Source organism: Styela clava, chromosome 4 (assembly GCF_964204865.1).
Source record: "Styela clava chromosome 4, kaStyClav1.hap1.2, whole genome shotgun sequence".
NCBI classification, from domain to species: Eukaryota; Metazoa; Chordata; class Ascidiacea; order Stolidobranchia; family Styelidae; genus Styela; species Styela clava.
The window spans coordinates 6,583,893-6,606,587 of record NC_135253.1 but is presented as its reverse complement, the minus strand read 5'-3'; the positions used below and the strand labels follow the sequence as shown (position 1 = coordinate 6,606,587).

Here is a 22,695-nt window from a genome sequence, read left to right as displayed (position 1 = left end):
GCTTATCCATATGGCGAACCACGGCCTCTCGTCCGGTTACCATTCCAAGTCGGATATGGGATTAGATTTACTGTATTGTTTGTTTTCGGAAGCATGGACTTGGTGGTGGAGGAAGCCGTAACCGACCAGCGGTTACGTGAACCACCCAACGACGGCGAGGAGTCCAGCAATCCTCTCGCACATAACCATCCCTGCATAGGATTCGAACCTGCGAACCCACGAAGAGTAGCGTATTCCTAACGCTTAGCCCGTTGAGCCACACCGCCGCCGGTACATGTTCACTGAACACACAACTTGGTAACTAAATTATACAGTTATAAGGGTAAAATTATAAACAGTACCAGTATCTTAATCCCTCCCTATCAAAAAAATAAACATATTTCAGTATTTGCTCAAAAGGAAACTTACTGAACAATGAGAAAAGAGTACCGGTAAATATTATTAAAATGTAGTTACCGTGAAGCTGTAAAAATAAGGTACCGTAAGCTATGAACCAAGTTGTAAATTTGTAACTAACGCAAAAAACATTTATCCAAATATTTCACCATCAGAGTGCAACCCCAGTTTTTCAGGATGAAATCTAATCAAAAATGTAGCTAGAACTGTAGCAAAATAGCGCCTGCAGAACGACTAACCCCTTCAGGCGTTCGTATGGAATGGACAACTGGAACTCCAAACATACAGTCACGTGGTTTATCACGGATATCGTTGAGCGTTGAGCAGCAGAATCTCCTGTCTGTCTGTAGATCGAAATTCGGATCCACAGAATCGCAGAAAATACGTCTTTCTGTCTTTATGTACCGCTAGTTATAAAATGGCTATGCTCGCCATGTAGGCAAAAGCATACCGGTAGCCATTTTAATAGGGACATACCGGTACCGTAGCTTACTGGTAGCGGAAATTTTGACATGACAATTTGAGTTTACGGACTTCTGGACTTGAGGTATGAAAATCGGAGTTTTCGGTTGTACGGTACCGTATTAAGTTTCAAAATTTCATCGTTTCAATACGTTTATTTCTGACCCAAGTCTTGTTTAACAAGGTTTGTGTGTGTGTGTGTGTGCTGGTGAGTTGGTTTAAATGTTTTGCTCTTGCGCCCTGGCATTCTCAATTTATAAATTGTGTGTATTATGGAGTTTTCTGAAATAACGTTTATAAAGTGAGTAAAATAGTTGGTTAACCCATTGACCACAGGGTGAGTGTGGGCTGGAGTAACTCTGGTGAACCACCTCACCACGACAAAGAGTCCAGTATCCTCCAACCCAGGCAGGATGATCGTTGGTGCTGTGACAGTTGTATTCCTGACGCTTTGCATGGTGTGCCAAAAGCAATTATGTATGAAATGATCATTAAACTCCTCACCTCCGTAGCTAAATACTGAAATATGGAAATCGTATTCTGACAAAGCAATACCATAATTTATTTTGCATTAAAATTCTGAAATTGGTGGGAATTCGGAAGCCTTAAATTGTTGACCATGGTAAATATTTTTTTAGCTACATATAATCCATTTGGAAGAGTTAAAAAGTTTTATTCAAGTATGACGAGGTGGGCTAGATCTAAGAGTGGCCAGAAGGTTGAACAAGGCTCAAAGTGGGAAGATATTGGGAGTAAACATGCTTCAAATTCTAACTTTGCTGGCCATCAAAGTACTAAATTCAGAGTCGGTTCTCAGAAATCAATTTCAAATGTACAAAGGAATGCTGTCCAAAAAGTTGCGATCAAGAAGAATAAAAGATCAGAAAATAGGAGAGTCAAGAGACATCGGCGTAAAATAGATGGTATGGTTTGTTTTCACTGTCGAATGCCCGGACATGGAATGGCAGACTGTCCTAAATTGCAGCAAGATAATGAGCAGGGGACAGGGATTTGCTTCAAGTGTGGTTCAACTGAACATAAGTCGCATACATGTACTGCAAAGATACAAAATGGAAATGAATTTGCATTCGCAAAATGTTTTATTTGTGGGGAAGAAGGTCATCTTTCGAAAACTTGCCCAGACAATCCTAGAGGACTTTATCCAAATGGTGGTTGCTGTAAACTTTGTGGTTCAGTTGACCACTATAAAAGAGATTGCCCCGAAAGGCGAATTAAAGGGGAAGTTAATGCTTATCGGTTAACTGGATCTGTCAGTGGTTGTGATCATAATAATAAACTCGAACATGTCAGTGTAGATGATGAAATAACTCTATATGAAAGTGACGACGAATTAAAAAATGCACAACCGATTATAAAAAAGCCGAAAATTGTCAAATTTTAAAAATCTTATTCATGCCATATTTAGTATGTGGTAGTAAGAACATTTTTGTGTTTTTTTATATGCACTTGTCGATACCCAACCTAATATAAAATCAATGTCATGAATCATGTACAAGTCATGTTCATTTACATCCTATAAAGTATGAGGAAGTTAATATTCATGTCTCTGTTAGATATTTTTCCATAGTTAGCATTCATGTTTATGATTGCATGCTCTAATTCACATTCTGACTACTTTTTCTCTGAAACTATTAGGCAAATTATAAGACAAGATGACAAATTCTGAAATTGATGGATATAGTTATTATATCAGCAATGATTCTGATGATGACGAAATTCGACAGGACAGGTTAGTTTGAGAAGAAATTTTTTCTCAAAATAGTGATAATTTTCTTGAAGAAATTCTCAAAATGCTCGACATATTCAGAATAGTTCCTAAAACATTCGCTCAACTAATCTCAATCACTGGTGGCTCACCATTACTCACTTCTTTTTATCATTCCTCACTGTATTTGTATAGTTCTGATGAAGAAGAATTGGATGAAGTAAATGTTTTTCTACGCGGTACACCAGAACAGAAACGAAAAGTTCTGAAATCTCTCACAGGTTTGTAATTTTCTGCTCGTTTTTTGGGGAAATAAGTCAAATATATGTGAGTTAAATATTACGTAATGCAGGTGATGAAGCCTCTTCATCTGATGATGATTTCGAAAAAGTAATGAAAGATGAATTGGAAGCAAAAGTCAAGGCAATGGAAAGCGCATGGAAAAAATCAGGTGAAATATCATTAAGTATGCCAACCATGATGATTATAATTCTAACACATCACTTCTAGATCTGATTTTTGCAATAACCCGATATTTTGAGACAGTAACTGAAAAAAAGTACGCTGAATCATATTATGTTTTATTAACAGTCATAGTTTTCCATTAATTCCTCTTTCTCATTTTCCAACTCATGTGTTATTATATTACTTGCATAGAGCACCAATATGTTAATATGTTAATGTTAACTAAATGTATTCAAAAACTTTCCCTCTGATGTCTTGTGACAGACTTATTCTTTTTCCGTGATGAATGATGAATTAATGTTTTTTAACAGTAAGCAAGGAACAACCCCCAAATCAAACATCTGTTGCCACGTCTTCACAACCTGGCTATTATGATGACATATATTTTGATTCAGATGAGGGAGAGAGTGAGTTTCTATACTTTTTTCCATTGAACCATGTTAACCTAATCGTATATGGTTTTATCCTTGAGCTGAGAAACTACTATGTAAACTATATGTGAAAAAAATTCTGTTATGATTTCTGATGATTACAGTTCACAGGAAGTTTTAGCAAGAAGGAAATTAATATTTAGGTTATGAGAAACATTGTCTTCAAATTCATAAATATCACATCTACATAATTTACTACATAACTGGATAAAATCTCGATATACATGCTTCTAATATTGATGGAAAGGATGTGTTTTTTCTTTCATTAGATGAAGATAAGTGCAAAAAGCAGAAGATGACAGATGATGAACTGTTTTACGACCCTCGTGCTGATGATGAAGATCAAAAGTGGATTGATATGCAAACAAAGAGGTGAATTTTTATTTCAGGAGAGAAAATTACTTTTAAGTTTAGTATATGTACTATACTATATATATTTATTTTAGACCTTCGAATAATGAAAATGCAACAAATACAGCCAGCAAAAATCAAGAAACAAGTGATGCGATTCTTACATGTCCAGCATGCATGACAACCCTGTGTGTTAATTGTCAAAGGTTTGTAAAATAACTATTTTGCTATTCGCTTACCAGCATTGGCACGGCGGTGTGGCTTATCGTGCTAAGTGTTAGGAATACGCTCGCCACCGCACCTCTAATTACTCTGTGTGGGTTCGCAGGTTTGAATCACATGCAAGGGGTTTATGTGCGAGAGGATTTCTGGACTCCTCGCTGCCGTAGGGTGGTTCACGTAACCGCTGGTCGGTTACAGCTTCCTCTACAATCGAGTCTATGCTTCCGAAATACAAATAACTAACTAATCCCATACCTGACATGAAATGGTAACCGGACGAGAGGCCGTGGTTCGACATATGGTTGAGCAGTCTTATCGGCTTCCCACTCCCCCTGGATAAATATGTAAATCGTATCCTATTGCGTCACAGATTTCAGGAATAAATGCATGTTATTACTTTTATTTTTATCTTAAATATGCAGACATTCAGTATATCAAAACCAATATCGTGCGATGTTTGTAATGAACTGTGACATCAAGTATGATGAGCTGCTTCACTACAAAGAGAAGAAGAAACGAGAATTCAAACGTCACAAAAGGAGAGCAAAATCTGCACAAGCTGAGGATCCTGAACTTGATTCGTCTGCATTTTCAAGAACTGATAACCAATCCAATAATAGAACTGATGGTTACCATCCTGTAAAATGTTCTGTGTGTAATACTGAAGTGGCAGTGTATGATTTTGAGGAAATTTATCATTTTTTCAATGTTTTATCAGGATATGCCTGAGGATTCATAAACAATATCTTGATTTATTTGTACCATAATTTTTACTGTGAATCTTTATGAGTGGACCTTTCATCTGATCGTATTTGATAAGTATTTTAAGCCCAGTCTGATTCAGTGGAACACAAGGCCTTTACCTACTCAGTAAGCACAGAGTGTTACTGTTCATGTTGATTTATAATATTAAATTTGACATATTATTGACAATGACTGAAATGGGTGTGTAATAAATAGCCCAGACAATTACCATTCACCGTTGGAATCTCAGTTTCTGCTTGCTTCATAGTCCAAGCATCTGGAAAAATTGAAGAGACAAAAATACATTACGCAAATCGGGACTGTTAACCAGGCGATAAACATCAATAAAGTCGGGTTGGTATGGAAAATCATAGTGATCTTCACTCTAAATTACAAGACTATTATTCGAAATGTTTGTTTTACTTGATTTCCGATACCGGTACCCGCCAACGACACTAAAATATGTATAAATTTGACTCCGGTACTCGAGAATGAATGCACGCTAAAACCGTTCGAATCCAGGGGTACCGGTATTCATGTTCGAGAGGATTGCTGGACTCGTCGCAGCAATAGGGTGGTTCACGTAACCGCTGGTCGGTTACGGCTTCCTCCCCCATCAAATTACTGGCCAGCAATCCCCTACAGCAGGGGTCGGCAACCTGCGGGCCGGATCTGGCCCGCAACGCTTCACTGAATTATAGCTGTTTTGTCGATTATATTCTTTACGCAAATGAATTAACGTGTAGACTAAATTATATTATACCGTAACAAGTATATAATTCACAATTACTCGTTTAATGAGCATATAATTTAATTATAATTTAGACAAATGACAACAAAACGCATAAAAGTTGATGCTAAGTGCAAATGGTTTAATGGCGCAAAAAATATTCAAATGGTCAGTCTTCGCGCGCTGCTTAAAATTAAACTTTTGATCTGTGTGATAAAATGTGATTCATCGGTCATCCATTCGATTTTTAACATTCTAAAAATATGTGCGGCCTTCCAATGACTTACAACCTTTGATTTTGGCCCGCGAGCGACAAAAGGTTGCCGACCCCTGCCCCACAGTGTAGGGCCTACACGAAATGGACTGGTAATCAGACGGAAGACTGTGGTTCGCCATATGATTAGCCCGCCTTATCGATTATGGCTTCAAAGAAAACTTGTGTGGGAAAAAACATCACTAACGAGCTTGTCTTCAAAAAAACGACATTATCAGGGCGAGTAATCGCTTCAAGATGAAGCGATACAGTTATAGGGGGTAACATCATCAGTGTCCCACAACCAAGAAGCTCGTACAAGCAGATTTGTGAACAAGTTATTTTGATGCGAATTGTTCCATAATTAAATTTTAGCTTTCGCCGGAGGAGCAAGCATATGCGGAACTTAAATTTATGGCGAAGTGCCATTTCTGAAGCTTTTTAACATCATTGACCAGTCCTTTAATCCTATTTAATTGGGTCAGGAGCTACCTGCAAGATAGAAAATAAGTTGTGCAAATAAAAATTCATTCTCTAGTTGTATTTGTGTTATGAAGCTCTTCAAGGATCTTCACTTAGCGGCTAAGTGAAGATCCTCGAAGAGCTAAGTTTTAGCCCATTATTTTTTTTAGTTTACATTAATGACATGTGTAGGTGTCTGAAATTCTCAGAGTCGATCATGTTAGCTGATGACACTGATTTGAATCTGTATGGGGAAAATCTTGGAAGATCTATTCGCAGTTGCAAACTAAGAACAAAACAACAACAACAACCTAAAATTAGTTATACGAGACCATTACTGCTCAATGGTAATGAAATCAAAAGAATGAGAGGAATAAAATTTCCAGGAGTTATCTTTGCTGAAAATTTATCTTGATCAGTAGCGTATCTACGTAAAGTGACGCCCGTGGCGAAATTTGAAGATGCGCTCCCCTTGATAGTCGGTAAAGAATTTATATTGACTGTTATCGAAAAAAATCATTTTAAAAATATGTAAAGTCCTACTTAGTGTCCAAATATTAAAAAATATCATTTCAGAATCGCACTGATAAACGAAACATAATTAGTTCAGGAATTGGTGTGCGACTGCTCCAATAAGGATTTGAACAACTCAGTTGTTTGCCATAAGCAACAATTTTATTTTGGTCTTACGCACTCTGAAATGCTCAAATATTAACAAACCGTGTATTCAAACAACAATAATCAAATGTATACACAATAAAGATTAAACATGATGAAAATATAAAAAAAAAAATATATGCAATAAAAAATATGAATATCCTAAGTATTATAGCGACACCTGGTGTTCAAAATTTTCGAGCGCGTAAAATTGTTTTGATTGTGGACACAAATAGTTCAGTGGAAGCGCCAAGCTCCTTTCGGTAGTGCGGTTGTTTACAATAATTCCTTCTACAGTTCTATGTGCCGCAGTATGCGACACAGGGTTGAGTTGTTGTGCTGCTGATATTTTATCTGCAAATATATTTGTACTACATACTACTATCTATTCATGATACCTAAGAGTCTAGAATTGGAAAGAGTACGAATATTTTAATAATATCATAGCACAGTTTACAGACGGAAGAAGTGTATATTTGCACACAAATTAGAAAAATCAGAATCAGGTTCCCTAATTAAGACTGTAAGATAGTGAAAATTTGATCATCATCAAGTCATTAGTACCGTACCGGTATACAATCAAACATAAAACACAATAAAAATTCTCACAACTTCTAGTACAGTAGTAGACTACTGTAGTAACGGAATTGATAGGGATATGGTCAGTTGGTCAGGTCACTAAAACATCGTTGATAAACCATTGAAATTAATCGTTATTCTTGACTTACCCTTTAACTTCCAAGTGCAGTTTTAAGTATTCTATGGCGTCTGCAGCTGCCGCAAAACCATGGCGGCGGTCTTACTACTTACTGAATACAGCGCGAAACACCGCAAAGAGCGCAAAACAGCGCGAAACAGCGCAAAACAGCGCGAAACAGCGCAAAACAGAGGGAAACAGCGCAAAACAGTGTGGAAACAGCGCAAAACAGCGCGAAAGAGCGCAAAACAGAAGGAAACAGTGTGAAGCAGAAAAAAATTTTGCAATGAGTTCGGGGCACCTTGTTTTGAGTTGGAGTACCACGGCAGCAAATTAAAAACACAAACCAACGTATGTAGCCAGTAATGCTGTAATGGCAGGTCTGCCCCTGTTGGAGACACATTTTGGGTACCATAATTTAGAACATTTTTCACATGGATATGGTTGGCTTTAGGGTTAGGGTTAGGTAAAAAGGGACCTCCAGAAGTATGTGCACCAAGATGGCGCACAACCTAAAAATAGTATGTGTGTGTGAAGCGGATTCAGGTTGTGCGACATTTTGCTGCACATACTTCTGGAGCACCAAAAAGGTAGATAAAATTCCGCGTGATGACCTATACTCCGGTACATAACCTTGTAAATAGCGCCATAAAACCATGGCGAGAGGCGCCGTGGTTCTTTCGTGGCAGGAGGTGGTAATGACTGCGTCTTCTGTTTTGCGCTGTTTCCCTCTGTTTTGCGCTGGTTTCCTTCTGTTTCGCGCTGGTTTCCTCTGTTTCGCGCTATTTTGCGCTGTTTCGCGCTCTTTTGCGCTGTTTCGCGCTGTTTTGCGCTCTTTGCGGTGTTTCGCGCTGTATTCAGTAAGTAGTAAGACCCCCATGGCGGTATTTCCATACCATGGCCGCTACGGCCAAACCTATGGCGACTGACTTTTTAGCTGCCACAAACCAATGTCGAGCTGCCGTTACCGCGGCAGCAAATTGAAAACCAATGGCAGGTAAAATTTTGCTGCCGTAACCGCGGCAGGTGGGCCGTAAGGACAGGGCTGTCCCTTAGGGTGACAAATATTGGGTAAGTTGGAACGTTTTTCTTATGGATACAGTCTTGATGGATTTGGGGTTAGGGTTAGGATTTAAGTAGATATAATTCCGCATGATCAATTAGAATTTGGTACATTAGTTTGTGAATATACCGTTAATACTGATTACAGAATAGCGCTATAAAACCATGGCAAGAGCTGCCGCGGTTCGTTCGTGGCAGGAGCTGCCATGAAGTGGTAAGAACTGCGCCTCTTAACTTCAATACTTGAGTTTCCTTCCCTATACTGCTATATGACAGTAATTTAATATTCACTTACGTCTGCATGTGATGCTTTACGAATGGCAATATTGCGAGTGCTCAAGCCTTCACCTAGCCTATACCAGTATACAGGAATAGTGACAAATTAAAAAGACCACAAAGAAATATTACTGGTGCCAGTGTAATTTATATTCTAGTAGCCTACTCACCATTGTACTTTAGTCTTTAAATTTATTTATCGTGAATTAATAATGCAGCTGTTTGTCACATAGCCTAGTTCACACTAAATAATGAACAAATCAACCAAACGTCAACAAATATATGATTCAGCATTGGAAATCCTCACAACACCAAGCATTGAGGAGCCAGACAATACTGATGTGACTTCAATTGTCTCTCAACTAGCTGGTTTATCGAATAAGATAAATGAAACAGTTTGCCACCTTCAAAAACCTTCGAATGAAGCTAAATCGAGCCAGAAGTTAAAAAATGAAGAACTGACTTCACAAATTGAAAAAGCGACTACAGAGAAGGAGGATGAAAAAATAATGATGGAAAAGCTTGTTGAAGAAAAGCAGCGTCTTCAGAAAACTCGGGATGATATTGACTTACAATTAGAGGAACAACTATCTCTATTGAAAGAGTTAGTAACAGTCACTTCTAAAAACCAATATATATGTAGCCTTTTTAAAAACATCACAAAACTTGAATGGGACGTTGACACATGCAAAGGGTCATCAAGTACAAAAGGTGCTTTTAAGACAGAAGATGGAATACAGCCGTTCTGTTTTGAGGCCAAGGATATGAACACAATGCAAGACAAGCTTTGGAATATGATGAAAGAGGGTGAACATTTCGCCACTGATATTGCTGATGTGCCATAACATGCTTGTGGAAAGTTGCCTCGAGGAATAACCAGACATGCATGGCTTTATGATAAGCTTTAATAATTTCTCCTTGAAATGCCATAGTCCTTGTTAAGAGGTGTAAATTTTTCACTGAAGGAAAATCTCTATCTATCACCATGGGTAGCGTAATATACAGACTGCTGCTAACAATATGACCGTAATGCAATCAAAGTCAATCATCCATCTCTTGCCCCAATAGTACATCTTCAATAAGAAATTAAACTTGCTGAAATTAGGCTATGACACAATATGAAAATTCACTCAAAGCAAGTTTGTGATCTATGGAATGATTGTAGATAGGGATGGTCAAAACAGAATATTTTACTATTTTGAATATAAATACATTCATAATTGGGGCAGACTTTATGTGGAAAATTAAATGAAAAACCATATCTTTATGTTGATCCCACCTGAAACGACATAAATAAAAGGTTATGGTTTTCTGTTAGTTTGACTACTCAAATCCCTAATTTTTAATCAAAATTGTTCTAAATTTTTCCTAAATTCAAATTATTTATTATATCAAATATGACTAGTTTTGAATGCATTCGAAATAGATAGCAAAGTCGCAACCTAATACTGACAGTTCGTTTTGTTGAGCAGCATTTAATTTGCATACAGTTTGTTTTTCAGTCAAATAGAACTCTTTATATTATATTCTAATTCCTCTGACAGTAAATATAGGTTTTGTACAAATGTAATAAATTGGTCTGTTTTTTGCAGCTTTAGCAGGGATTGCCTTTGTAGTCGAACGACTCAATACTTTAACAATTCAGTAGTCGCCAAGAGCACCGCACATCTATACGGATACGAAGTAGAATGGGTCTGTCACAGTAACCATACAGCAATCTTCACTGCCGCGAGGGGCGCAAATAAGTTTAGGTAGTCACAAGAATTATGCTAGACTACTGGTATGTGGTATCACTGTATTTCCAGGATCCAGTTCAACAGAAAATCACCAAAATATATGATATATATCCAATCTCTGCTCCTGTATTTATATATACATACATACAATAATGAAAATGAACATTTTTATTTTCTACATTGTCAAAATTCAAGTCTTATTTTTCTTTCGACCTTGAAATGTCAAATTTTTAGATAAATGAAATTATTCTTGATTGTTAGCAAAGGTAATGTGCTGTGGGGCATCTCTGGTTGTTGGCTCTTCGAATATGTGCAAAAAAATTCAAAGTCCCAAGTTCTTTTTTAAATTTTACTCTCAATACTCATTATTCTACAAGTCAGTATTCATCCCAAAATGAAGAGTTGTGGGCCATTAAGTACCAGATATTACAAGACGTTTTATGAATTTACCTATAAAAGGGTCATTTGACTGGAGGAGTCTAGTCAGTCCATGAATGAAAACTAATTCAAAAGCATCATAAATCTTTACGTGTAAGATTGTTGATATGTTATAGGCTAATAAAAATGTGCTAGACAACACCCGAATTTCAATGTGAAATTCTTCGCAAGAGACCATATGATGAGAACATATACGATGCATGTATGTGGTAAGATTAATTTTCAAAAAATACTTTTTATTACACCAAGTTTGTATTTTTAATAAAGAGTGTTTACAGCATTCCTATTGTTTTGTTAGAAATGTATCAGTCATTTGATTCCTCAATAGCCAGAAGCTACAAACAAAATTAAATCCAACTTTGTAATTGTAGCTCTGATTTGACTGAGTAAGTCTATTGCATTTTGATCCTGTATATCAGGCATCTTCTATAAACAATACCATGGGACAAATCCATCATTTCAACAAGGACCATTTGATTTGGTCTTTGGCTGATTGTAAAACCTGTGCTACAGTTTGTTCTGTGAGTGGTATATCCTCTCCTCTCATGATTATTCGATCTGCGACAGAAGTTGGATCCACTGCCATTATGACACCCCCATCGATGACTTCATCAACAACCAGGAACCCACTATCGAGATGACGAAGTAGAACTCGTTTTTCCACATTTTTGCGCAAAATAATATTCATTGTGTCAAATATGCAGTTGAGAACTGACATAAGCATCAGCTCATTTTCTTGTGAACTTCCAACAACATAGAAAAATAGATCAACATTGTTTTTATACACAACTGTCAGCCCTTCCAATAATGCTATTTCTGAGTCAGATTTTGCAGTCTTCTTGAACAAGTTCTTCTCAAACAACTTCTGTTCTCTTGATGAGGGATAGGTGTCATCATAATATTTGGCAATTAATCTTTCTCCATCATTATCCAAGATGATTACAGCTTTTATAGTGTCTAGAGATGGCAAAAGATTGCCCTCCATAATTATTATATAATCTGTTTGTAATCAAATAATACTTTTGTAACTGAAAACAATTTACGATCAGATATATATCCTCAAAAAGTAGCATTAAAAATGTCCAATGAATTTAGCTTCAGAATATTTGAAATCAAAATTTAATTGCATGCAAAATACAATCTTAAAACACCCTATTTAAAAATAAATCATGTGGCATACATAGGCAAAACATATATTTCAAGTCATTTTATTAAGCCTTATCGTACCCTTCAGCCATTGGAAATTAGGATAGGTAGCAAAGGGATGCTTTGAAGAACAACCAACCTCATATCTATTGTAAAATAATCAGCCAATCAATTTGTTTGATCTTCACAGATTACAAGAGCTGCAAGCAATATGACAACACATCGTGACTTAAAATCCGTGCATAAATATTCACTACTTATGTTCCGTTATATATAGTATAACAGTAGTTCGATAATAACCCAAGTCGATGAGATAATTCGAATAACAGATTTTAGAGCTATTATGGAAACCCCCTGACAATTTTCCACCCTATTATTTCATGCTATTAATAAGATTACAGCACATTTATCGTTAAATATTTGCAAAAGGATTAATCAACTTCAATAAATATGTCAACTACAAATATATTTTTATTCAATACATTATGCATGAAAACAACTATAATTGCCAAGCCAAAAAATAATATTAACTAAACCTTGAGCAGTTTTAGAACTCCAAATAACAGTATTTTAGGGTAATTTTCTTCTTGGTTGATCTTTAAAAACTTCGCTTATCAATTACAGCATCAACCTGCAGTTGTCCAAATATTTAAAAGGTCCATATTAGCTAAACGCCAAATTTTCATTTATATATTATATTATTTTTTCCTAGAGTATCCTTTCGGTAAAGTCTTTTTTCGAATTGCCAACATTGCGTTTTTTCGACTTCATATGAATGTAACAAAATCCATCACACTTCAGTCAAGGCAGCGCAAAATATAGAAAAAGTTCAAGACCCTGCGAAGGGAGATACGAACACCGAAATGACGTGTCGACGCATTGGTCTGTGGCGCGTCAGCGCCTTTAGTGTTCAGTGTATGCGATGTCGTCAAGATTTCCACATGTATATGGTGACGTTTTTCAATGATAGGACGGGGAAGAGTTAACAAAAGCTATTTTATAATTAGTTATATCTTTTATCTGAAAAAAGGCAGTTATAAGAATACTTATCGAAATTTTTCTAGCTAAGCCATTTTTATATCGGTCGTTACCTGATTACACCGTATGAGTTAATCCACCAAATTTTGGATTGTTTCGTTGTCATTTTTCGCTAGGTGAATGCAGTTCTCTTTCAAGCAGTTGCCTGGTTGTCGATATGTCGCTCATACTTGAGGATGACAGATTGGAACTGTCATGGGTTCAGAAGCTTTGCTTAAAAGTTATTCGATATGGACCTATTCCAAAACATGTTGCGTTTATCATGGATGGCAATAGACGTTTTGCAGCGAAAAAGCATGTCCAAAGGATTGAGGGACATTCAAAAGGTTTTGACAAGCTGGCGGAAACTCTGAAATGGTGTCAAGATCTTGGTGTTGAGGAGGTCACAGTATATGCTTTCAGTGCTGAAAATTTTAAGAGATCAAAAGAAGAAGTTGATAGCTTGATGGAGCTAGCTCGCCAAAAGTTTGCTAAAATTCTGGAGGAGAAAGATCAACTGGAAGCTCATGGTGTGAGAGTACGAATAGTTGGAGAACTTAACATGCTTTCTCTCGATCTTAGACAAATGGCAGCTAAAATACAAAATATGACAAAGTCACACAATAAGTGTCGGCTTAATATATGTGTAGCATATATATCAAGATTGGAAATGACCGAGGCCACAAGAGAAATTGCTTGGGGTGTGCAAATGGGTTTTCTATTACCCAGTGATGTTTCACAGAACTTGATCTCGCAAACATTACAAATTCCAGCCGTGGATTTATTGATAAGAACTTCTGGAGAAGTTCGTTTGAGTGATTTCTTACTTTGGCAAAGCACTTTTTCATATTTATCATTTCTCAAAGCTTTGTGGCCCGAATTTTCAATATGGGATTTCTATGGTGCAATACTGCTTTACCAAAATGCCTATTCACATATTAAGACGGCCAGTGTACAGGCAGATGCATCTTCTACCTGCCAGGATCTGAATGGCATTCAGATCTCAAAAGATGCATCTCTGCAAGTTCAACGTATCAATTATTTCTTGGAAAAGCTGAGGGAGAAACGTGAAATAGTTAATAGTAATCTAAGCATGGAAGAAAGTGTAAATTGTTAATTTGGCTCAATCAGACTGAACTTTTTTTTTTATTGCAGTTTTCATAATTACAGTCCTCGTTATATTGAAGATGTATTTGTATATTTCAGTTGAATAATTCATTTTTCGTATCTGATGCTGTGGCTTGTGAAGATTGTTGTATTGTATTTATTATGCATGATTTTGTGACTTATACTAACAACTTATCTTATAAAATAATATTATTTGGGTTATACCTAATTGTTCATTATTATGAATTTTAAATTTTTGGGGTTCCATATAATAATTATGATAAGAGCCAAATCACTATTTTGCAAGTATATAAATATAATGAATGAGGTAAACCTTTAATTCCAGTCATGTGATATTACTTTAAAATTATAAATTTTTTACAAATAACTTAAATAAATTGTCATACGGATCTAGTTTTGACATTGACTCTTTATTCCATGGTCATGAGCACTTCATACAGTTATGTTCATTTCATGTTTTGAACATTATATAGCCAACATGTTTTTTTTTAAATATAGCCTACTCTTCTGCGGGAGGAAGCCTGTTGAAACAGAATTGTAATATTTCTGCTGATGATTCAAAAATTTTATATATGTACTAGTTTTTTTTAATAGTGTCAATTATCTATCCTTATTTGCAGAAAAATTATACTTTAACAATTTCTAAAATGGGGAAGAATGAATTTTCTTCAGCCACTCAAAATGAATTGATGGCTGTTACCATTGCGGATATCATCAATCAATTGATCGAAGCTCACAAAGAAAAAAAGGATGTAAATTTAAACAAGCTCAAATGTAAAATATCAAGCAAATATGGATTATCATCTCAGCCAAGACTAACAGACATTATAGCTGCTGTTCCACATAAATATAAAAAAGTACTTCTTCCCAAGTTACGTGCCAAACCAGTGAGGACTGCAAGTGGTGTTGCAATAGTTGCAGTCATGTGTAAACCTCATCGATGTCCCCATATAAATATGACAGGAAATATTTGTGTGTATTGCCCAGGTGGACCAGACTCTGATTTTGAATATTCCACTCAATCTTACACAGGGTATGAACCTACATCAATGCGAGCCATAAGGGCAAGATATGACCCTTATTTGCAAACAAGACATCGCGTTGAGCAGCTGAAACAACTAGGACATTCTGTCGATAAAGTTGAATTCATTGTTATGGGAGGCACATTTATGTCCTTGCCTGAATCGTATAGAGACTATTTTATAAGAAATTTACATGATGCTTTGTCCGGCCATACTAGCAATGATGTTGCAGAGGCCGTTAAGTATTCAGAAAAAAGTATAACTAAGTGCATTGGTATTACAATAGAAACACGGCCGGATTATTGTTTAAAAAAGCATCTGAGTGACATGCTTTTGTATGGTTGTACCAGACTCGAGATCGGTGTTCAAAGTGTGTATGAAGATATTGCAAGAGACACAAATCGTGGTCATACCGTGAAAGCGGTCACTGAAAGTTTCCAACTATCTAAAGATGCTGGATTTAAAGTAGTGGCACATATGATGCCAGATTTACCTAATGTTAATTTGGAAAGAGACATCGAACAATTCATTGAATTTTTTGAAAATCCAAATTTCAGACCCGATGGCATAAAACTGTACCCCACTCTCGTCATCCGTGGTACGGGCTTATATGAATTATGGAAAACTGGTAGATATAAAAGTTATCCTCCTTCAACATTAATTGACTTGGTTGCTCGCATTCTTGCTCTTGTACCCCCATGGACCAGGGTTTATCGTGTGCAGCGTGATATTCCCATGCCTCTAGTAACATCGGGAGTGGAACATGGAAACTTGAGAGAGCTCGCATTAGCTCGGATGGAAGATTTTGGCACCAAATGCAGAGATGTTCGCACTAGGGAAGTAGGAATACAAGAAATCCACCAAAAAGTACAACCATACGAAGTTGAGCTCATTAGAAGAGACTATTATGCTAATGGTGGCTGGGAAGTATTTTTAAGCTATGAAGACCCCGAGCAAGATATTTTGATTGGTTTATTGAGGTTGAGAAAATGTTCTGACGATTCTTCCAGACCTGAAGTCAAGGGAAAAGGTGTTTCTATTGTTCGAGAATTGCATGTTTATGGGAGTGTTGTTCCAGTGAGTTGCAGAGATCCTGGTAAGTTTCAGCACCAAGGATTCGGGACCTTGTTGATGGAAGAGGCAGAAAGAATTTCAAAGGAGGAACATGGTTCAACTAAGATTCTAGTCATCTCTGGTGTTGGTACACGGAACTATTACAGAAAACTTGGTTATGAAACGGAAGGACCATATATGGCCAAGGTGTTATGACATGAAAAATGTTTGCAATAACGATATGAATCTTGACTTGAAAATGTGTTTTACATTGGCTCAACTGGCGATAGCAGACTTGCATTGCTTAATGCTGTAATATTAACCCTCAAATTTTTCTATGGGCATTTCCTACCGACTGCCTTATTAATAGAAAACTGTTTCATAATATGAACAGGCATTTAGAACCGAATGTTCCTTGATTCAGAATTACTATAAATTTTTTGTTTTTTTCCTATTTCTTCATCGAAAACAAATTAAACAAACTAAAGAATATTTCGTTTCAAATGGAGTCTGTTGCGTGACAGTAAAATTCAACATCGCTACCTTCGACATCTAAGAGTATCAGTTATGGTTATGAGGTTTTAAGATATAACAAAAATTTAGCCATTAGGATTTGTCAGAGGAAGGCAGTTTGCAAACGTTATTCAATTCGTTCATTATGTTCGAGTCCCGTGTGAAAAGTACGACTATATAGGCACAGTAGAAAGTGTTGTAACAGCAATGCTTATAAGTCAGCGCTTTACATCGATTACCTTTGCCAAGGCAGATAGATATTTAAAACTATACTGAAGGCGAAAGACGACGAGGATCGTGGCCCCAGTCTTACTTACGCCTTTGTCGCCCCTCAATCGCAAAATGGAAATTTGGTTCTTGTCCAAGCAAGCCTAAATATTGTTGATGAAAGCTTTTGGCCCGTCAAAACAATTCTCTTTTATATTTAAGCCGCCCTAATTAATTTTAATTACCGGTACTTTTATTGATTAATAGAATTTATAATAATTTGGACGTTGATGTGGCTAGTTTTGGCTTCTATTTGGTGAGTGAAGCAGGTCTAGCCCACCTTCTTCATACATCCAACTTGGCAATTCTGATTGAGCAATTTGGCATTAGGCGACTCCAATTATATTCAGCTTGACGATATCTTTTGATGAATGTTTTTCTATCCACAGTACATAACTCTTGTTGACTAAGTCGGTATCCAATTTGACAATCCTCATAAAATTATTAATTTGATGTGGCAGCAGAATTTATTCATTTTTTTTTTATATTTTCCTTTTACCGAGTAATTTAATTGATTTTAAGTCTCGCTTTTTTCACTTCCAACCTCATCATGTCTCGATGAGTGTGTGCGTTCGTGCTTCGACTTATTTTTTTACTTTTGGATGAGCGAACACGTACTACTTCTTTTATCAATACCTTTCCATCTAAAATCTGTACGCTTCAAACCTCACTTGAGGTTTTGTTTGCTCTCTCGATTCTATAATCAGTTATTACTTATCGATCTTAAGATCGGTAAGTATGTAGATAGGTATTTGTATGTCTGTTTGTTTGTCTGTTAGATGAACGCGATATCTCAAGAAGGCGAGGTTGACTCTGCTCCAAATTTTGCATGTGCATTCATCATATCTCGGACCAGAAGTCTATTGATTTTTAACGATGGACGATTTATGTCGTATAATTAGCAAGTTATTAATTAATTAGTGATGGGACACTCGGTGTCACTATAGAGTCATACTTATACTGTGGTCCGATTTCAAAAACATTTATTTGTAATTTTAGCTTATTGCAGAGCTGATATGTTAATCGTTTTACTAACTCGAGTCGTTACTCTTTGTGATTCCCCTATTAAGTATAGGATCAAGAATATTATTAGTTGGGATTGGAATCTTTGATTCCAGAAAATCTTCAATTTTCATTTGGTGTTTCGCAAACAGTTTGTAATATAAAAAGTGTTACGTTGCACTGTTCTAATACACAAAAAAAGAAAAAAGGTTTGACAAAGCTGCGGGACCGGTAAGTGAGATTACTCGCAAGAAATACCGACTTGTAATTTACATCCGAGGTTATTCAATTATTGGCCTATGCGCAGTTGATTCCTGGCTCTCTCAATGTTCTGGCTCCTTCTTTGGTCGAGCGTTCCAAAATTGTGTTTCCTCCTCTTCACATGAAGCTTGGCATCATGAAACATTTTGTGAAGGCTCTTGAGAAAGATTGGCGTCTGTCTCAAGTATATTTGCAAAAAATTTCCATCTTTAAGTGCTTGGACGGCGTTTACAAGGTGCTTCCGAAGTATTTGTACCAAGATGGCGCAAAACCTGTATGTAGTATGTGTACCAGGTTGGGGTTGTTCTGATTATGCGTCATCTTGGTACGAATACTTCCGGAACATCGTTTGAATCATCGGGAAAAACAAAGGCGCCCAACTACAAATGGCTTGTTGAAACACTACTCACAAGTCTCCGTCAGTTGGGTGCAAATATGAGCATCAAGTTAAAATCTTGCACGGCCATCTTGCCCGTTTCCAGAAAATCTAGGTGATGTTAGCGCTGAGCAAGGAGAGCGCTTCCGGCAAGATTTCAGCGACTTGAAAGTTCTCTATCAAGGCCGTTGGGATGCCACCATGATTGCAGACCACTGTTGGTTTATCAAAGCGCGATGATGCCTCCCATTCTAGAAGTTCAGTGATACGTCAATTATAGCTGATGACATCTAAAGTCAGCATTTTTTACAACTTCCAGCTTTAATTGTGGATATTTTAGTTAGATTCCATGAATATGTTCAATAAAATTACAGAAGAAATGTTGTTTCCTCAATTTGCCTATTTTTACTGTAGCTATCGGCTTCCCACAGAGAGGAATATATAGAGGATAGCACAAAAACTAGACCTGATAGAGAAGAAGTAACAGCATTTCTGGGATCAGCGCCCTCGAATTGTCAGAAAAAAAGGGTTAAAACATCTTAGACACCATGAGAAAACCCTTTTTTGTCGGACAGTAAAATCGATCGCATAAATCTTCAGCTTAAAAATACAGCCTATACATAAAATATCATGTTCAAACGACTATCTCGAGTATCCAGTCACGTTCGAAACTAATAATGAAACAAACAACAGTTTTTGAAACAATATGTTCAGTGTAGGACCAGTACAGGCTAAAATGCCGAGCAACTCCTTCAATTCATTGTAGAAAATGACGTCACTGATATTGTATTTTTTCTGAATAGTAGCAAATATTTTAGCATCAATATTTTGAATTATAATGTTAGAATACTCAACTAAATAGGTTGTAACAATGCAAAAGGCGCTCCAGAAGTGTGTGTACCAATATGGAGATAACTAATTTTGTTCGCCTATTCTACATCAAGTTGCGTAAGGGAGTGAAACCTATAGGCAGAGAGTTCATGGAGAGAGTTAATTATTAAGTCAACAAAAATACGAAAACATATTGATTAATAAATAGGTTACAATGAAAATAATTTCGGTATAAATGAGGAAAAGATGCTAGAGCCACTTCAAAATTTGAAAATATATTTTAATCTTATATGCAATTTCGCGCGAACAAATCTTCAATAACCTAACCTTAAATAAATTTCCACGCCTCCGTGCAAAAGAGTTATTTACACAAATTGACCCTGATCTCAGTCACGTAGAGTCGAAGACAATAACGATCATAAAATCTGTTTGAAAAGATCCACTTGTTTTGTTCAATTTTATGTGTATGTCGTTTGTTTGCCTGTCTTTGTATTAAAACAAGAGGGATAGCTCTTGTTTTGACATTTACAAAAAAACTCAAATTTTCAGAGCAATCCACAGTTGATTTTGTGACATATTTAGAATAGCAAACAGATCCTGAATACAGCACAAAGAAAACAGGAAAATCACATAGTTTTTATTTTAATCATAGGCAATGTACAATAGAAATAGGCACTGACGAAAATGGAAAAAAACATTATTATATATGCATATCCAAATTCGGTCCAAGAATTGAAAATAATGCCAGTCTTACGGAAAAATATGGTTTGTAATAAGAAGACTAGAAATATTTTTTTTTCTTGAATCTTAAAGATTCATTAACCTGGAAAAAATACCTTCTGCGATACAAAATTACGAAATGTATGTTGCTCAATAATTCGCTTCGTTTAATGAATTGCGTCAATATCTTTAAATTTGTTGTGCTTGTGCACCTGCCAAATCTCGGTTTGGTAATTGCTTGTTTTGTGCAATTTGCAGATATAAGTCTGTTGCAAATTGAGAAAGCTATCACTTGCGATTTCATGACGTGAAAGTGTGACGTCATATTAATCTGTTCAAGTACCTGTACCGAAAATTAGGCAAATATATGTATTTGTTTTCGGTTATCATACAAATTCCATCAGATATAAATCCTTACATCAACCGCCATACATGTTTCATAGATAACGCAAAAATGAAACCAATTTTGATGGTAGTGCATATTCTTAGAAATTCCCTTTTTTACGCCTGATGGAAATTCTTTAAATACGAGTCGCAATTTGCTGGAGGCAATTATTTTGCAATACGTTTCGACGGAAGAAGTAACGCAGCGTGTGTATATATATAATTCCTTAGAATTACGGCTACAATCGAAAGCTAATTAGAAATTCAACAAGGCAATTGAACGAAGCAATTTCTAGAGACGATATTGGCGGTAAAATTATCTCTTGAATAACTAAAAGTCTTTTGTTACCTAAGATGTCGACTATTATTACAAGCCAAAGGGTGTTATTAATATTGTCCATCACAATTGTGTTTGTTGTGGTAGCTATGGATGCAACTCCTGCTTATGTGAGACATTTCAATCAGATGAATATGTTTGATAAAATGAAATACTTACAAAAGAAATTCGCCATGTCAAAACGAAAAATTGCACATGTGATCCGCCTATCAGCAGAAACGGAAGCACCAGAAGTAACAACCCTGCAACCTACTCATAGACCAGAGAGACAGAGACGCAGGTCAGCAATAACGGTATTATTATAATTGAGAGTCCCAACATTGCAGAAAAATAATTACAATAATTTTCATTCCGAGTCTGCGTTTCTTACTTGCATAAATGCAATAATAATAAGTTTTATCTTTTAACGTACTATTTTCGAATAAAATAATATGGAGAACGGGATTTTTTAGAATCAATCATATTATAACAGGGAATAATATAGATACCGGCAGTTTGGTCAGTAGTTGGTGACATTTGGCATGTTGTAGATTTGCTCTATAAATATTTTAAAAACTACATCTTTTATTTTGTTTAACTGTTTAATAATTAAATTCACAGAAAAATATACGAAACCATTATGAAGGCATGTGGACCTGTGGTTGAAAACGCGTGCAGTACAATCCATGACAGATGCCATGTTTCGTTTTTGTCGAAAAGAAGCATTACAGATGATGCCACTGTTGGAAGAGGTATTTTAAGATTGTATTAATATTTTTATAGCTATCATTCAACATTACAAAAAAACTGAACAGATGATTGATAAAAAAATGTAACAAGCACAAAAAAATCTTTTTAATAACCCCGGTTGGCGTTTCGCGTGTTGGACATATAAAAATATAAAAGCTTGATAACTCAATTAAATGCTCAAACTATTATGGCTTTGAGCTGAAAATTATTTGATAACGCATTTTCCATTCATAAAACTTTGTTCCATTCATAATTTTTTGTAGGTTCTGTATAAGATCCCTTCTTTTTAGTATTTACATTGTATATATATTTCTAGACAAACGATCGGCTCCTTGGTATGAAACAGGACGAAAAAGAGCAAAAAGTATGATGAGGCTACACGTATCCTGCAAACTGTGCGAGAAAAACTGCTGGCCGTAGGATAATGAGGTAGATTCATTGCAGTGACATTTATTCAAAGTCATCAGTTATGGCAAATCAAAGATTTTCAAAGAATCTGGGCTGGCATTGGAAAAGGTGTAGGTAGTGACGGCAAAAAATAAAGAATTGAGGAGCTCTGAATGATTCGGGCAACTTGTTTGATTTTATCTGATAAGTATATTGCTCAATTATTAGTGGAAACCTTGACATTTTTTTAAATTTTAGTTATAATATTCACTTTTGTGTTGTTGCTATCATTACGTTGGAAATACTTTGAATATATCAAATTTTGTATTATTTAAGCATCGTCATCACTTAATAGAATGTTGTTCTGCAGTAATAAGAAAACGTAAATATAAAAAGGTCTTAGCGGGCAATAAA

General features: G+C 36.1%; 6 protein-coding genes across 6 annotated transcripts; 5 read left to right on the top strand and 1 right to left on the bottom strand.

Moving 5' to 3' along the window:
• The first annotated feature begins 447 nt into the window (after nt 1–447).
• On the top strand, nt 448–2,433 carry LOC120325892 (uncharacterized). The gene is made up of 2 exons (XM_039392068.2): nt 448–943; nt 1,497–2,433. The coding sequence occupies exon 2, from the start codon at nt 1,541–1,543 to the stop codon at nt 2,258–2,260; it is 720 nt and encodes a 239-aa protein (XP_039248002.2). The 5' UTR covers nt 448–943; nt 1,497–1,540; the 3' UTR covers nt 2,261–2,433.
• On the top strand, nt 2,317–5,030 carry LOC144421921 (E2F-associated phosphoprotein-like). The gene is made up of 7 exons (XM_078111497.1): nt 2,317–2,608; nt 2,780–2,865; nt 2,937–3,035; nt 3,361–3,456; nt 3,750–3,852; nt 3,927–4,037; nt 4,476–5,030. Exons 1-7 carry the CDS (start codon nt 2,532–2,534, stop codon nt 4,780–4,782), a joined length of 879 nt encoding a protein of 292 aa, XP_077967623.1. The 5' UTR covers nt 2,317–2,531; the 3' UTR covers nt 4,783–5,030.
• Nucleotides 5,031–10,771: 5,741 nt separating this feature from the next.
• Nucleotides 10,772–13,025, bottom strand: LOC144422280 (coatomer subunit zeta-1-like). Its single transcript, XM_078112302.1, has one exon. It carries the CDS (start codon nt 12,091–12,093, stop codon nt 11,563–11,565), a length of 531 nt encoding a protein of 176 aa, XP_077968428.1. The 5' UTR covers nt 12,094–13,025; the 3' UTR covers nt 10,772–11,562.
• Nucleotides 13,026–13,235: 210 nt separating this feature from the next.
• On the top strand, nt 13,236–15,024 carry LOC144422279 (dehydrodolichyl diphosphate synthase complex subunit DHDDS-like). The gene has a single exon (XM_078112301.1). The coding sequence runs from the start codon at nt 13,450–13,452 to the stop codon at nt 14,386–14,388; it is 939 nt and encodes a 312-aa protein (XP_077968427.1). The 5' UTR covers nt 13,236–13,449; the 3' UTR covers nt 14,389–15,024.
• A 15-nt stretch (nt 15,025–15,039) lies between these two features.
• Nucleotides 15,040–16,966, top strand: LOC144422278 (elongator complex protein 3). The gene has a single exon (XM_078112300.1). The coding sequence runs from the start codon at nt 15,047–15,049 to the stop codon at nt 16,688–16,690; it is 1,644 nt and encodes a 547-aa protein (XP_077968426.1). The 5' UTR covers nt 15,040–15,046; the 3' UTR covers nt 16,691–16,966.
• Nucleotides 16,967–21,015: 4,049 nt separating this feature from the next.
• On the top strand, nt 21,016–22,611 carry LOC144422019 (uncharacterized). The gene is made up of 3 exons (XM_078111729.1): nt 21,016–21,445; nt 21,766–21,896; nt 22,211–22,611. Exons 1-3 carry the CDS (start codon nt 21,183–21,185, stop codon nt 22,312–22,314), a joined length of 498 nt encoding a protein of 165 aa, XP_077967855.1. The 5' UTR covers nt 21,016–21,182; the 3' UTR covers nt 22,315–22,611.
• Nucleotides 22,612–22,695: the final 84 nt, after the last annotated feature.

Excerpts from the sequence above, each read along its gene's own strand:
- LOC144422280 (XM_078112302.1), bottom strand. The coding sequence starts at position 12,093 with ATGGAGGGCAATCTTTTGCCATCTCTAGACACTATAAAAGCTGTAATC.
- LOC144421921 (XM_078111497.1), top strand. The coding sequence starts at position 2,532 with ATGACAAATTCTGAAATTGATGGATATAGTTATTATATCAGCAATGAT. Across the intron at positions 2,609-2,779 it reads GACGAAATTCGACAGGACAG|TTCTGATGAAGAAGAATTGG; the intron begins GTTAGTTTGAGA and ends GTATTTGTATAG. Across the intron at positions 3,036-3,360 it reads AAGCGCATGGAAAAAATCAG|TAAGCAAGGAACAACCCCCA; the intron begins GTGAAATATCAT and ends GTTTTTTAACAG.
- LOC144422019 (XM_078111729.1), top strand. The coding sequence starts at position 21,183 with ATGTCGACTATTATTACAAGCCAAAGGGTGTTATTAATATTGTCCATC. Across the intron at positions 21,446-21,765 it reads CCAGAGAGACAGAGACGCAG|AAAAATATACGAAACCATTA; the intron begins GTCAGCAATAAC and ends TTAAATTCACAG. Across the intron at positions 21,897-22,210 it reads TGATGCCACTGTTGGAAGAG|ACAAACGATCGGCTCCTTGG; the intron begins GTATTTTAAGAT and ends ATATATTTCTAG.
- LOC120325892 (XM_039392068.2), top strand. The coding sequence starts at position 1,541 with ATGACGAGGTGGGCTAGATCTAAGAGTGGCCAGAAGGTTGAACAAGGC.
- LOC144422278 (XM_078112300.1), top strand. The coding sequence starts at position 15,047 with ATGGGGAAGAATGAATTTTCTTCAGCCACTCAAAATGAATTGATGGCT.
- LOC144422279 (XM_078112301.1), top strand. The coding sequence starts at position 13,450 with ATGTCGCTCATACTTGAGGATGACAGATTGGAACTGTCATGGGTTCAG.